This window comes from Pholcus phalangioides, unplaced genomic scaffold (assembly GCF_987345545.1).
Source record: "Pholcus phalangioides strain wild (caught in Gottingen) unplaced genomic scaffold, Ppha-v1.0 ptg000022l_1, whole genome shotgun sequence".
Taxonomy (NCBI): Eukaryota; Metazoa; Arthropoda; class Arachnida; order Araneae; family Pholcidae; genus Pholcus; species Pholcus phalangioides.
In genome coordinates, this window is record NW_028301615.1 from 24,241,284 (window position 1) to 24,257,656 (window position 16,373).

At 32.1% G+C, this 16,373-nt stretch overlaps 1 protein-coding gene across 1 annotated transcript in view; it reads right to left on the minus strand.

Moving 5' to 3' along the window:
- LOC149070041 (progesterone-induced-blocking factor 1-like) overlaps positions 1-16,373 on the minus strand; it is a 35,612-nt gene that overhangs the window by 7,123 nt on the left and 12,116 nt on the right. The window contains exons 4-13 of the mRNA XM_089249361.1: positions 12,963-13,144; positions 11,565-11,657; positions 11,012-11,110; positions 9,883-10,048; positions 7,136-7,286; positions 5,772-5,859; positions 4,193-4,295; positions 3,085-3,300; positions 2,079-2,189; positions 791-1,000 (exon numbers count right to left, since the gene is read on the minus strand). Of these exons, the coding sequence (XP_089105487.1) occupies positions 974-1,000; positions 2,079-2,189; positions 3,085-3,300; positions 4,193-4,295; positions 5,772-5,859; positions 7,136-7,286; positions 9,883-10,048; positions 11,012-11,110; positions 11,565-11,657; positions 12,963-13,144 (1,236 nt within the window). The 3' untranslated portion in view covers positions 791-973. The remainder of the gene's footprint in view (positions 1-790; positions 1,001-2,078; positions 2,190-3,084; positions 3,301-4,192; positions 4,296-5,771; positions 5,860-7,135; positions 7,287-9,882; positions 10,049-11,011; positions 11,111-11,564; positions 11,658-12,962; positions 13,145-16,373) is intronic.

Here is a 16,373-nt window from a genome sequence, read left to right on the forward strand (position 1 = left end):
AGAAAGAATGGTAGTAGAGGAGGGGAAAAATTCTTTGTTGTAAATACGCTATTTTTTTCCGATCGGCTTTTCCATAAAATGACGACTCTTAACTATAAGGAGCTTTCTTTCCAAGCGCCTTGAAATCAAGTTATGCTGACGTCACACGGTATGCTCCCGGGAAGATAAAGACGCCTTCATATATATATATATATGGGTTCCTTGTACGATCGTAGTTCAATGAAGGGAGGGAGAAAATTAGCGACCTTGAACCGGTAAAGTTCGTCCTTGAAGAAAAGAAAAACACTGACACCCGAAAAGCGCGCGAGACCGAGGTTTTTTTGCTAAAAAAAGTGGAAAAAGTGACCTGGGCCCGAAAATAGGTAATAAAAGTGACCAGCTTCTAAAAAAGTGACTTTTAGGGGAAAAAGTGACCCGTGCCGAGCCCTGCAGAGGTCAACAGATTATAGAACCCAGATAGGTATGCATAGCCAGAGGTATGAGTGCTAGCTATACGACTGCCTGGGGACCTTTAATGTTATAGTCGCTCACACACTTCAGCTTGCGGGAATTTGTGTATATGCCAATATATAATTTCATCTTTCTTCTTTATTCACTTATATCCGACCAAAAGTGTATAGCATGTTAGGTAGAACAAAGCAAACAATAACTCAACTCTTAATTTTCTCGCCCCCACCCTCAAATAAAATTAAACATGTACAATGACATCAGCTAAAACTGTTTAAAAAAACAACAAACATAAATGCCAAAAAAAATAAATGAAATGATTGGCCTTTCTTTTCTAAAATACCTTCCAAATTTTTTGAGACGCTCCATGAATAACTCCAATTATGTTGTGAACAATTACGGGAGATGCTGTGTTGATTAAGGCGTCTTCTTAATCAAGCTCATACACTGAATCACATGATTACAGTAATCACTGCTGTTGCTTATTGCATTTAGCGCCAAGGATGTGCCTTCTTTCAAACAATATTTACTTTTTCTTTGGGCTTGTCTTTTTCTGATTGAAAGAAGAGCATGGAAAAATATATAATAAAATATACTTTATTTAATCAGAGATTTATTTTTCACATATATTAAGTCTTTTATTTTAAATATAAATAACACTTTAATTTGGAAGCTTTCAGTCGAAATAAAAATTGTTTCCCCCCCCCCCCCTTTTATATCTTTATTCAAATTTTAAGTCTCCCAACACGGTACAGAGAACTGAACTTTATCACTTTATGTGATCACATTAAGACCTGGGGTTTTCTGATAACAGTAACTGACTGATAAGTATATCAAAAAGAAATAAAGATGATTGTGAAATCATGCTGCTGCATTCCACTGACATTTTTTTGGAAAATTATACTAATAGATTTTAATTGATAATGCTTTAAAGACAAATATTTAAAGAAAATAAATGGTTTGACACATTTTGGAACTCCTGGTTGTCATTATCAAAGGTTATATCTAGAATGACTTTGATGTCATGATGACATAGTCACTCATGACTCAACTTGTACAAGAATGAAACATTCATTGTTTTTTTTATATTAAGTCACAATTTGGAAATAATAATTACATTGAAAAGCATATTCTTCAAAAATTTTTCCCTCTATACTTCAACTATTTTCTTTGATATACCCACAATCAAAATATTCGTATAGATGGGGGAAGGGTCACATCATGTTTCTCCTGCTCTCACTCAATTTCACTTATTAAAAATCACAACACACAACACTACCTGATTGTCGAGGAAAACAGATTTTTTTTTTTTTAATATTATCTTGGCGATAAAAATGTGAATGGTGAATGCTATTGTCTAGAAATGTGCCCAAACTGGAAGAAATGCTAACACAATGGCATAGGCTCAACTCAATTGTACTGCCCTGATGATGATGCAGAGAAAATACTTAATGACAGCACGTACATTCATATTTTGAATTTCCTGCTGCTATGCCAGAATTAAATTTACAGATCCTTTAAATGACTTCTTCGAGCTTATATTGTGTCAGTTTTATCTTGTCTGTTTGCTAAAACACTTAAGAATGAAACCAAACTTAAATTTGTGATGCTGACTAACACAAAAAAATTACTTTATTTGTTGTGATTCTCTTTGTTTGATCTCCCGTCCTCGCCTCAAATGCTGTTTCTGGGGTCCTCTTCTGCATAAGCATGTGCACCTGATCCTTGACTTTCAAGAATTCCTACGAAAAAATATACATAAACGAGAATTTTACACTCATTCCTGACAGACAGAATATGCATTAGTTTGCGTAATGTTTTAAACATTTCATTTAAAAAATTCTTTTGAAAGGTTGCATGGTCTCCAAAATTGGAGACCATGGAGACCATTATTCCATGGTCTCCAATTTTGGAGACCTGACTAGTTACTTTAATTTTAGCAAATGCAACTGGTGAGAAGTTACAATTTTTTATGAATAATACCCAAGGTCTGGGACTGGACAAGTATCAAAAAATTTACTTCCCAGAATCATTTTTTATATATGCTATCATTAACCATGTGTGGTTGAAAAAAAAGAGTATATACAAAGTCAAAAAAAATTAACAATAAATTTGATTTTGGGGTTGATGACATAACTTCCTTTTTTTTAATTTAATGTTTAATATTCACCATATTATAAATGAGTTCAACCAACTATAGTTCGTTTCAGGTTAACTTTGCAGTGAAAGGGAAGCTACGAGGGAACCGCATCACACGTTGCTATGACAACGAAAGCTTTTTAACCAATGTATCAATGCGCAGTCGCGGTAAGGTATAGCTGATTCTCGCCAATCTCACTGAGAAAAATCTTTTTTTTATGCATATTGGTGATCATTTTTTTTTCTATTTTAAAATTCTTAAACGAATAAAGATCGATTCAGAACACTATTTTTTCAGTATTCATTTTCAATCATTCAAAAAATTGAAATATTCTGCATAAATGATCATCGTAAGCCTCCGATATATGGGAACTATATTTTGCGGCGAAGGAATACACTCTCTACCTTTCTCTGCACTGCAAAGTTAACCTGAAACGGACTATAAATGAATGAATGTACGTAAATGAGAAAATTTCACAAAGAAAATATGTTGGTTACTTCTCTGTTTGTCTGGCTTTCTTTCAAGGCAGCAGCCAATTGATTCTTCTCAGTGAGTATGATGTCCTTTTCTCTCTTGGCTGCCAGCACCCTCTTCTTAAGATCTGCAATCTCTGATTTCAACCTCTCGATATAGTCTTCATTTTCTTTCACGGTTGCGATCAAATACCCATATGGTTGTTGGACTTGCTTCAGTAACTTGTTCGCTTCCATCAGCTACATAACATATTTGACATTAATGTCAAAATGAAAAATCATGAACAAATTTGAACTAAGAGAAATAAAAGTGACTCTTATATAAGAATCATCTGAAACAGTCGTGGGCCAGTGGCTAAACTTGTCCTAACATGTACCAGTATTCAAGCCAGAAATCTTATGCTTGCTTCTCATTTTTTATCATTGTCAGATATCCTGTATTCTGAAGAAATCTTCCAGTTCCGAAAAATTTGAATATGATTTTTCCTCTTTAAAAATTTTAAAAAACTCATGAGAAAACATTTAAGGATTTTTTGAGACCTTGAACTTGCATTGATTTATTGTATAATTTTGAAACTCTTCAATACGGTGTAGGCCAAATACATCAAACTGAAATCTGTAAATTAGTTTTCATTTACAACAGAAAATTATTTCTTTCAGAGTTATTAGCAATGGTAAACAAAAGCATCGGTAAAATAAATTTTTTCCACTATTTAGAGTTTCAAGGGTTAAAAATCATTCTTACTTGGCTTGTTAAGTAATAGGTGGCATATGTACCTTTTAGCCATTCTGCTGATAATTATGGAAACTTCATGAACAGCTCACAAGTAAAAATCAAATGTTTATGTGCAAGGTCAAAATATAAAATGCCTTTATTTAGAAAATATAAGAAACTCATGTTGCTTGAGAGCAACACAATAAAAGGTTAAGCTTTGAAAGATTGTCTTACTGAAGTTTGACTATATGTACAACAATGAAAAAATGACTCTCAGTGAATCATGTTTTGGATAAATAAAATGCACAGACACTATAGCATAACATGACAGATTCTGCTATGGGGAATTTTAATCACTACGTAAGAATACATTATTTTATATCTAGGGAAATTAAAATGCTGAAAACTACTACTCACTTCTTCATTTGCTTTCTGTCTCTTGTTTTTCTCGCATTGTAATTCATTTTGCAGCGAAAGGATCTTCCGTTCTAACTCCATCACCTTCTTTGTCAAATTGACGCTGCCAAATAAATAAAACTCAAATAAGTATAGCATATCTAATAACTTTTGGCAACCAAGATTATACGCACTTTCCGAACTCAACACTTACAATACAATTCATTAATTCATGTATCATGATTTCCTTCTTATAGTCTTCAGACACATATAATCCGTACATGCAGACAGGGATATGAAAAAAATCATTATTAATTTTTTTTTTTAAATTTAAATCAGATTTTTTCAAAATTAATTGACTGCATATTAATTAAAACAGATCTTGTTAATCATTAAGAATACACATTTTTATATCGCCTACCTGCTTTTTTCACATGATCTCAAATTTAATTCAACAATAATGAATGAACTACAAACAAACAAATGAAAAAGAAGAAAAAAATATGAACACAGAAAATCTGTGTTTATGTAATTGTATATCTGTTGGATTAACTTGTAGAAAAAAGTGCTTTCATTCATGAGCCCCCTCCACTTCCTCCTATTAAAGTGAATGGCACAATGGTTCAACATATGGCAAAGGTTTCTTGATTCACTAGTTATACAACCAAAGGGCCTTAGCATCAACTAAATAAAATCATATTCTTATTGACAAGATTGTTCCTTGCACAATTGATGGATGCATTTATTATGATGTGTTTCTAACTTGCATGATTTTGCTTAATAATTTACACTTTTTTTTTCACATATTTAATGGGTTTTGGTAAAAAAACGAGCAAACTTGAAATTTAACATGAAAAATAAAAAAAAGTCTGAAGTCCAATGATATTTATGTTGGTGGAATATCTATTATTTTCAATCAGCAAATAGGGCATAAAATTCAAGGCTTTATATAAAAATAAATAAATAATAATAATAATAATTTGTTTTTTAATCAGGGGAACCCTAGTGCCACATAGTAATGCATTGAATATACTTAGTGCAGTTTAGCTAAGTGCCGCTCCTTATATTTTTCTGCAAATTTTTTCCATACACAAAATCTAGAAATAGAACAGCTTCCTTTCTGCACTGCATCTAGGGATTAAGTTTAAGTCTATATTTACCCCAAAGATCATTTATACTTTTTTTAATCATGAACTTTACTGCATATCAATAACATGCATACCAGGTTACTTTTACTTCAATATCATTGAAGTTATGTAAAGGAAAAACAAAATTTAAATTTTGATTTAAATCAATTATTTTTTGCAAAAATCAAGTGATTTAAATCACTTGATTTTTGTAAAAAAATTCATCAATGACAAAATCTCAAGTGATGGAAGGGGTTGTTTGTTGCATTATGGTATTTAAAAAAATGCCTATTTTTCTACTTGAATCTATACAATATCTATAAATATTTAAAAAATTCATTTTTTTAAATATTTCTATTACAATTGCTCATAAAAAAATGTTTATATCAAATGTTTTTCAATTCAACCTGCAGATTATATGCAGGAAAATATGGCATTAATTGAACATATATTATACATGAGCAATTGCATACCAACGTGAGAATGTATATCGTGCATTTGATGGCAATGGAATTCCACCAGCAACTTTATCCAACACTACCTCTGGATCAATTTCTTCCACTAAAAACAAATACCATTTAAAATAAAAAAAGGTTTAAATAAATTTACAATTGTAAGAACTGCAAGCAATGCATCAAGAATATTTGTAAAGGTACTTTCAGATTTAGGAGAAGTGCATAGGTGCTAATTTCCACACACACAGACTTGAAAAATCTCTAATTTGTTACATGACAAAATATTTTTCTGCCAAAGAAGGCGTCATATAAATGAATGGGGGAAATAGGGGATTGCATACCGTGACCATAGGTTGGTACTAGGGGAAGGGAGGAATTACTGCTACCCACCCCCTTCAATGAAATTTTCCTATTATCTGCATAGAAGGGAGGTGGACAACGGCCTATTCACTTTGCATACTTTCAGTGATTTGCCCTGCCCCTTATTCAGGTCTTTATCAGCTTATGACTGTGACTATGTGATCCATTTTCAAAGACATTGTTATATTTTCGGACACCAAGTTATTTCATAAAGATCCTCCATTTTTTTTCGAGGAAGCCTAGTTGAATTTGTTCCTCACTGAAATCAATGATTAAAATTATTTTGCCAACTTATAAATTATATTATGATAATTTTGAAAAAATAAATATATTCTTTTATCTTACATATTTTTACACTATAAAAGTTTTAGAAAAGTTCTTTTATAAAACTTTAAAACAACCAATAAGCCTACTCGGTTACATTTGCTCGAATGCAACCAATACACTTATTGGTTGCATTTTTTTTAGTTTTATTAAAGAACTTTTATAGTGGAATACCGGCTATACGTTGTTTTTTTAATTATCATCAGAAACGCTGTGAGTGGTAATTTTCTTCATTTTTCTTTGATAAAAGTCAAATCCATCTGTTTACGTATGCTGGGATTACAGTGTAAAAGTTTTATAAAAGATCTTTTTATAAAACTTTTGTAGTGTCCAAACTTTTCATGGAATCCCAGCCGTGGGCTGTTCACCTCTCGTCCAAGGAGGCCTGCTTGGGTGTTAAAGAAAATTTCAATGAAAATTCAATGATATCATTTATTTATATTTGATAATAAATAATAATAAAACCATCATCATTTTATATAGTTCAATACATCCGATTTGTCGTGTTGCAAAAACATACTAAATACATCTCACTGACAATTTTAGCTAGGTTATCTTATTTTCAGGGTATGGCTTATATTAGAAGCATCCTGAAAAATCATGCTAGGGCTTATTTTCAGGAAAACAATAATAATAAATGACCAAAAAACATTGCTTTCAATATTTTGAAATTTTAAATAATAGAATTATCAAATCACCTTGAGCAGCTTCGGCAATCACATCATTCAGCTCTTTTTCAAGGTCTTGATAGATTTCCAGCTTTGCTTTACACGATGCTAATTCACTTTCGAGAGCTTGCATCTTTTCCGAGGTGGAAGTTTTCAGGTTTTCTAACTCTTTTTCTGTCACCTGGAATGTATGCGATCAGCAAATTTAGTTGATGATATTGGGAATGACAATTTATACTATTATTATTACATTTACAACTAGAAATAACGTTTTACTGTTTTAACCCCTTTCCTCTCGCACCCGTCAAAATTACGAACAGAGGTTTCGCCCTCTATTTCTCGTGCCCATGATATTTCCGAGCTGGAGTAATCAAAGTAATGCACCGAAAAGATTAAAAACGATCCATTTCTTATACTCTGAAAATTTTTTATTTCTTATTTTACATGCCAAACTATTTATAATGTTATCTACTGTCCATACAAATGATGTGGTAGATGTACAGTGCCATAGCAAAGTTGTGAAAAACCTACAGTTGTAACAGATTACAACAAAAATATGGGAGCAGTAGATATTGTAGACCAATATCTTGGAGATTACTTTATTGCTCAAAAAAGGGGAAAGAAATACTATAAGAAAATATTTTTTCATCTGTTAGATCAAACTATTTTGAATTCATATCTTATTTACAAAAAACAAGGTGGGGGAAAAATCCCATTTGATGTTTCGTTTGTCTTTAGTAGATGAACTTATTGAAACGTATCAGTCATCAGACACCATTCCAAAAAGATGCCGGCCAAGCTTGGAGGATAACCCTAACCGTTTGATTGAAAGGCATTTTCTTAGACAAATACCTCCATCTGATAAGAAAAGACAACCATCAAGAGAATGCAAAGTTTGTTGTTCGAGAAGAGATGCAAACAATAAGAGATGTAGGAAGGAAACTCAGTACTACTGTCCATATTGTGACGTTGGACTTTGCATCTCATGCTCTGAAATTTATCATACAAGAAAAAATTATTGATATTTATTTGTATTATGTGTAAGTTTCATAAAATTTTCTTTTAATGTATTTTTTTAAAAAACACATTTTTTTTCTACTTACTGGAAAACCAACATTCAGTCACAATAACCCTGATTGTTGGTTTCCTGAAAATTTAAATTTTCTTGATTTCAAGCTAAAAAAATATTGTTCATATACTTATTTTTATACAATTTTCTTAAATAAAAAAAAATAGCCACTTTTATTGCGATTTTCTTGAAAATTATGCGATTGTTAAGGGGGATATAAAAATATAAATGTTACAGGAAATATTTTTGCAGTTCACAGGCAAAAAATTTTAAGAACACTTCAAACTAAGATGTTATATTAGAAATTACAACCCATTTTCTGTCAGAAATAAAAAGTTTTGATTTTGAGTAGCGAAATGTATGTAAAAAATAAAACTTTTCCATGTACAGTTTTGAAAAATTCATGAAAAACCATCAAAACGACAAAAAAATGTCCAAAATTTTTTTAAAACAGCTTTTTCTTCAACATATGAGTACAAAATTAGCTGATTTCATTGTTGTAAAATATTTTTTAAAAAAGTAGAAATAACAATTATTTTCTTATGATACTTGTTTTCGCAGACGTGCCAACTTTTGGAATCCAGAAATCCAACTTCTCCAGAGGGGGGTACCCCCTGGCACTCATAGACTTGATCAAAAAAAAAAATTCACAAAAATTTCTTTTTTTAATAAATTAAGAAAAAGTTTCATTCCTCCTCCTCCCCCCTCCCAAGACCAGTTCTGCATTGCCCCTGAGCAGAATATAATTCCATGTCAGGTTTTTCCATGCAGAATAGAGAAATCACATCCACATACTGTTCATAAAACATAAATGTTTCCTTTCACATATGCTATCCGTGATTGATAATATTGGGTATATGAACTCTTAAAAGCTTTATATAGCTTAAAGATTTATATTTTCTTTCTGAAGACATATTTAATTGGAGGAAACAATTTTAAAAACTTCAAAATACAAAGCTGCCGACGAGAAAACTTGTGTTTACTGCACGGCTGTTAATGGAATACAATAACGATTACACAGGAATTTCAGCAACCAAGGGCTTACCCCTGATAAATTATTGCCGATAAATGCCACATAAACAAAGGCACGTCTTTGCCAGTTGCTTAAATGCGGTCACTTCCCCCCCCCCACCTCCGGTTGGTCGATGGAAACAACCACGGTCGTCTTCTATAGGTGTTTTTCCGAATGATGACGGCAGTCATTGAAGTCACGACAATGTGAAAGTTCGCATACAATCTAATTTTCAGCTGAAATCCGGAGAGTTGGCAGGTCTGTTTTCGTAACAGAATGGACAACATCCACACCTTTCAGTCATAAAACAAAAATATAAAATATTATTGCAAAATAAAACTGAAAAATATTTATTAAATATTAAACTTCGTCATTGGCTATAATTTGAGATCAATTTTATTTTGAAAATTAAACTTTGAATTTTTCATTTCAAAAATGTGAAATGTACACTTCTTTGGGAATGACCCTTACACAAAAATCATGATTTTCTTCCTCAAACTTTGATTATCCACAATATAAAAAAAAATTAAATTAAACAAGAAATTTTAACATTAAATTAGATAGAAAACTCAAAGGGAGTTCATGAAAGCTTGAATTATTCAAAACTCGAATTAAATAAGTTCTACTGTATTTTTAAATAAAAATACCACTTTTTGTTAAAAAATTCATCATTAACAAAATAATAATAATCACCACCTGCAATTTCAAAGCAGCTCCATTGGATTCACCAAGCTTCTTCTCATGGGCAAGTTTCAGTTGTTCCATGGCAGCAGTCTTTTTTGAAAAGTCCATTTTGGTCTCATCGAGCTCTCTTTTCAATTTTTTAATCTCTGCAGAATCGTGAGTTGATGTTTCGTGAAAGCTGGTGAAAATAAAAACACAGAAGCTTCAATAACAGTTAAAATAAATATTCAAAAGGCACAACCTACTTTTTCTCTACTATCATAATTCACGTATGAAATAACAATTGAGTGTACAATGATATAAACACAAGAAAAAACATTGAAAATGATGCTCATGTTAAAGGTATAGCATGATTGTTTCCTGAATGTGCTGTTTGAAATTTTGAAGACTGAATGTATGAAATTCTATGTGCTATGAAGAAATAAGCAATGTCTAGATCAGCATTATTTTTATGTTTGCACATTTAATATTTTTATGTTTAGTTAAATTGACATTATCCAGTATGGTTCAAATCACTTATGTTGGAACTTTGGTCAGCAACCTTGTACTTAAAATAAATGAATGTTCTGTATCCCTACTACCAGTAAACCGTACAAGGATTTCAATCTTTACTTCAAAAAATGGAAGACAGATGACAGCATGAACATGAAACAAGTGCAACTTTACCACATATGTTAAGGCCACACATACACTCAGAACACACATTCCAACATGTGCAGATTTGTTCGAAATTCCGTAGAGGAATGTGTACGAGGTGCATGTGTGGTTTACTAGTAGTATACCTGACATGTGTTGCATATATATATATATACACAACCCAAACATATATATATCAAAGATCTGGTATCAATACAAACTTCCACATTTGCCTGTGCAGGCAGACTGGACTATGTATAGCGGTCTTTACACTTGACTATGGTGTGAGATTCAATACCAAATCATTTTAAGTGACCAGTGCTTTTCAGAAGGTTGAGTATCCTTGGTTTGAAGTATATAGCAAAATACTGTTTGGTCTGTAATAGTATGGTTGCCAAAGTAAAATGTACTATAAATTATGTACAAGAAAAAAAATATAGAAATCATCAAGCGCTGGAGAGAAGTGTGAAAACAAACAGCATAAAAAATGTAAAATGTGATATACCGTGCATATAGTTGCTCATATTTTATCCTGAATTCAACCATTGCACTTTCTGCTGCTTCTCTTTGCCGAACAGCCGAAGCTCTACTTTCACTCAAAGACCTGATCAAAAACAAAATATATGTACAGATATGTATTATTCATGAATATTAAAATTGACAATAAAATAATTAACAAAAACATGATTATCTAAATAAAAGAAATAGATGTACACAATAATAACGTCAAGTCCAGGAAATTCTAGTCGTTTCAAATTTCAAGGTTAAAACAAAAATTTCATACCATAATAATATCAAGTGATAATGTGAATCAGAATAAAGCATTGTCTGTTTTTGACATTAAGAACAGTGTTGCAGGTGTTTGACGCCTGACAGTTTTTGGCTCAAAATACTGTCAAAAACCTAAAATACTTCTTTTCAATATGAAAATTTCCATTGGAAATACACATTAATTGCATGTAATGTTTAAAGTGACTATATTATACAAAGAATAAATACTTAATATGATTGTAAAATAATTTTCTATCAAGACCAATTGTGATAACTAAAAATCTAACCTTATCTCTTTCTCATGCATCTGATTCAATTCCATTTTTATTTTATTTCGTTCTTGTTCAAGGCGTTCATCATAATTTTCTCTCAGTTTGTCTCTGAAAGGAAAAATTAAATCAAGAAACATAAGCACACAATGTATAAAAATATAAATCCAAGATATTAGAGCTAAGCATTACACAGGGGAAATGTTTATCAAGAATATTGTAATATAGCTATTGTTATATAGCTAAGTGATTTTCAACCTTTAGATTCCAAAGTGGCCTAGTTGATTTTTTTTTTGTGAGTGGAAAGCCCAGTCATACACATGACAAATGGGGAAAAAATGAAATGGACAATCACTCACAGCCTAGTGTGGCTGATGCCAGAGCCTGTTACTGGGCCGCAGACCAGGCAGTTGAGAAACACTGGATAAGATCATTCAAACGCTAAAGCATAATTCTCCAGAACAGCCATATTTTCCCATAATCATGACCTCAACAACTATAGACATCTTTGCTTTTAAAAAAGGGTGAAAGATATAAACTCTAATATTTTACAATACTTTATAAACCATAAAACGGTGTTTAATCTGAATGACAACATACTGATTACTAGGGATACTGATGCTAGAATTTTTACGACCTAAAAACTGATAGAATATGTTCCATAAAAAATGCATTTATGTCCTAAAAAAACTTGAAATACTCCGTAAAAATCTAAAAATATGTCTTTATAAACAGACTGACCATATTTCCTTGAAGAAATTATGGATGATCGTGAATCATTGTCCAAAATGATTGTCCAAATTGCCTGAAGAGACACAAATAAAATTGTGAATTGATGGTAAAATCGCCAAAAAATCTCTAATCATTGCCAAAGGTAAGCAAAATTGTCAATTATTGCTGATATCTTTGAAAAATTTCCAATGTAGGAAAATGAAGCTAGTGAAGAAAAAGTGAGCTTTGGGGGGGGGGGGGAAGAATCCCTCTTCATCATTCATGCAAAATAATGCTCAAAAATATGAAAATTAATATGAAATGCCTTAAAATTACTGAAAATCATGAAAAAATACTCGCGTAAAAATAGCAAAATCATAAAAAATATGCAGTCACAGAAATCCGAGCACTAATGTGACTGCCCTAGACTCAAGCTATACTCTCACAAAACTATTTGAATGCCAAATACTAGAGTACCCCCCCCCCCTGGATTGTACCAGAGGAGAATGTTATTTACGTTTTCTTTGAAAAGGCTACATCAAGAATTCAGGACAAGCCAGAGGTTCCAGAATGACAGCATACAGAAATAATCAACAGTTTCGTTAGAATTCTGCCATTTACTCATCATTTACTAGTATCAGTATTCTCAGAAAAAGAACCTCAATTTAGAAAAAATAGAATGATTAAAAAAACACATCTTCTTACCTTGAATTAGTAAAACGATTCAGAAGTTCTTCACGAGATAGCCTTTCAATGTTCAACTCTGACTGCAATGTGTAGGCCTTATCTTGAAATTCTCCCCATTTTTGAACAGCATCACCCAATTGAAGGTTCAGAGTTTCGCATTCCCTTTGCAAGAGAGCCTGATCCTGTTTCACTTTCATGAGCTGCAAAAAAAAAAAAAAATAAAAAAAAAAATAATAATAATAATTGGGATAAATGCAAAGGTATTGAAAGTGTCAACAGCAAACTATAGTATGCTTGCAAAAAAAAAAAAAAAATCATGCCCTAAAGCAGCGTTTCTCAACACATGGCCTGCAAAGGTAAAGTGCAAGTGCAGACTTGAAAATTTGATATTAATTAAAATTAAATAAAAACTATCCAATTTTATTTCAGAAATATAAATGATATTCACATAGGTTTGAACAAAAGATTAGACCCATACACTAAGTGGTTTGTGAAATTGTTTCAGACATTTTACTGGTCATCGAGTTCAGAAAGATTGAGAAACACTGTCTTAAAGCAATGTGCTATATACCTTGTATTGACAAATCAAGAGATGAACATTGAGGTAGGGTATTAACCTTTTTAGGTTGTAAGCATTTTTTATGTCCAACATCAGCAGAAAAGCACCCATACCCTGACTCAGACCCAGTATAAAGCAAATTCTTGGATTGCGATTTGAAATCAATGTTTCAACCTCACTAATTAAGTTGGGCAAAAACATTGAGAAATCTTGGGCGCTTCAGTAGGGAGAATGTTTCAGTCTCGGGTCATGCTTCAACTACCAACCCTTACAACTTCACCGTTTACCATTGGAATTATTTGGCTGTATCTTCATTTTTAAATAAGAGAGCTTGTCTATATCAGGGCTTGACAAATCACAAAAAAAAGAAAAAATCTAGGCGGCAGAACAATTTTTTAAGAGCCAAACATTTTTTATTTTTTGACCCTACCCTCCTTCCATGTTGGCAGACAAACTGATATCAATTATAAAAAAAATTATGTTGTCTTCTGCAGGGCTCTCACTCAAAAAATTAAAAGGAGTAGAATGGCAGGGTACCCCTCTTATATATCATCATAACATAATAAAAAAAATCTGAATTTTTTATTATTTTCATGTCACTATTTCAGTATCCTGTAAGATTGACTCGAGACAAAGCAAAATGACAGAAATGACTTGGTTACAAAAACAATTTTTGCCCAAAATAGGGTATATTAGCAACCACACATATAATTCTTTTCTGTCTCTCCTCACAATATACATTACATACCTTTTTTTGGACAGTCCAGTCTGTCAACTCTCAATGACAATGCACACAGCAAATTATGAAGACATGCAAGTTTTAAGAATGACACTCTTTCTAGACCACTTCCAAAAGCGCAGTGCAAAATGTGTAAATTGCAAGGTTTGATATAAATAAGTCAAAGTGGACCAGATGGTTTTACTGCGTTGTCCATACCCAGGGCTCCCACTCAAAAAATGAGAAAAAGTAGGAAAATGCAGGACTAAAAAGTAAGACGGGAGAGGGTTACCCCTCTTAGGCAACATAATTATAGCATAATGAAAAAAAAATCCCTAAAAAAATTTTTCTGTAAAAAAAAAAAAAAATTTTTTTTTTAATTTTGAACCAACTTTTTTTTTTCATAGCAATATTTCAGTATCCTATAAGATTGACTCAAGCCAAAAGACAAATGACTTGGTTACAAAACCAATTTTTGGCCAAAACAGTGTACTTAGCAACCACAGATAATTCTTTTCTGTCTCTCCTCATATATATTACATTCATTTTTTGGAGTTTTCCAAAGTGCAGAGTGTCTCATCTCTCTTCGACAATGCACAGCAAATTTTGAAGACGCACATTTTTTAAGAATGATGCTCTTTCGAGATCACGTTCAAAAGGGCAGTGCAAAATGTTAATTACAAGATCCGATGTAAGTAAGGCAAGGTGAACCAGATAGTTTTACTGCGTTCTCCATCCTTTTTTATAAAGGGATTTATTTGCATTTTACTATTCAATGCCAGTGTATTAATTTTTGACAAATGAAGCACTTCCATTTCTAGCTCTTTGCTGAACATTGCAAATATTGTTTATGCCTCTTCATGCCTTAAAAATACAGAAGACAACTGAATGCTATTGGGTAGCATCAGAATCACCAAACCTAGAATAGGCCTATATCCAACTGCTTTGTAATGCAAACTGTTGTTTCACCTATTTGCACCATAATTTTGAATGATGAATGTTAGTTACTGTCCAAGACCATGAAGTAATAAATACAAAATTATTTTTTCCCTCTATATAGAAGTTTCTAATGACTACTATACTTGTAGAACCTTCAAACTAAGCAAATGAAAAATTAATAAACCAAATGGTCCACATTCCCCCCCCCCCACAAATAACCTTAAAAACGATACAATTTCTGCTTTGGCAGAATCATTAATTGCATTCTCCAACATTTGTAATATTTGGCAATATATCAATGATTCCCTGCTCAATTAAAATCAATTACACAAATTTTGTTGATAAGATTTGGTGGAAAAGTAGGACAAAAACTAGAAAATAGGACAAAAGTATGATATTTTACCAAAAAGTAGGATGAGTGGGAGCCCTGCATACCTTTCTTTAAAAGGATTTGTTTGAATTTTAGCACTCAATGCCAGTGTAATCATTTTTGACAAATGAAGCACTTTCATTTCTAGCTCTTTGCTGAGCATTGCAAATATTGTTTATGCATCTCTGCATGCCCTGAAAATACAGAATACAACTGAACATTATTGGGTATCATCAGAGTCACAAAACCTAGAATAGGCCTATGTATCCAACTTCATTGTAATGCCAACTGTTTCATCTATACACAAGATGGGCACCATAATTTTGAATAATCAGGCCTAGAAGTGAAAGTTTGAAGCGAAAAAAGTAGGAAAAATAAGAATATCATAAAGAAAAAGAAAAAAAATAGAAGGGGGAAAAACTGGAATTCCCAAATTGCTGTAGTATTTAAAAATGTTCTGTTGTTCAGAATCATACCTTGAGTATTTTAATCATAGCATTATCTATTAATATTTAAAGAAATTCAAGTTCGCTCTAATGAATTTAAAAATCGTCCATTCGCACAGAATGTCATATCAGAAACAATGCATAATATAAAAACTAAAAAAATCAAATTTCTAGCGTTATTTGAATAGTCCAATTAATGATCATGATCCATTTCCCCCCCCCCCTGTCCTTTTCAAAAAAAAAAAAAAAAAAAAACCACCCTGTCTATGTACCATGGAAATGTAATACTTGCATGCTCAACCCATTGTCCAAGGGCCGAATGTGGCCCCAGAGTCATCTGATGTGGCCCATGACTTCAAACCTAATTTTGTGAAAATGAACTAAGCGACACATTTCC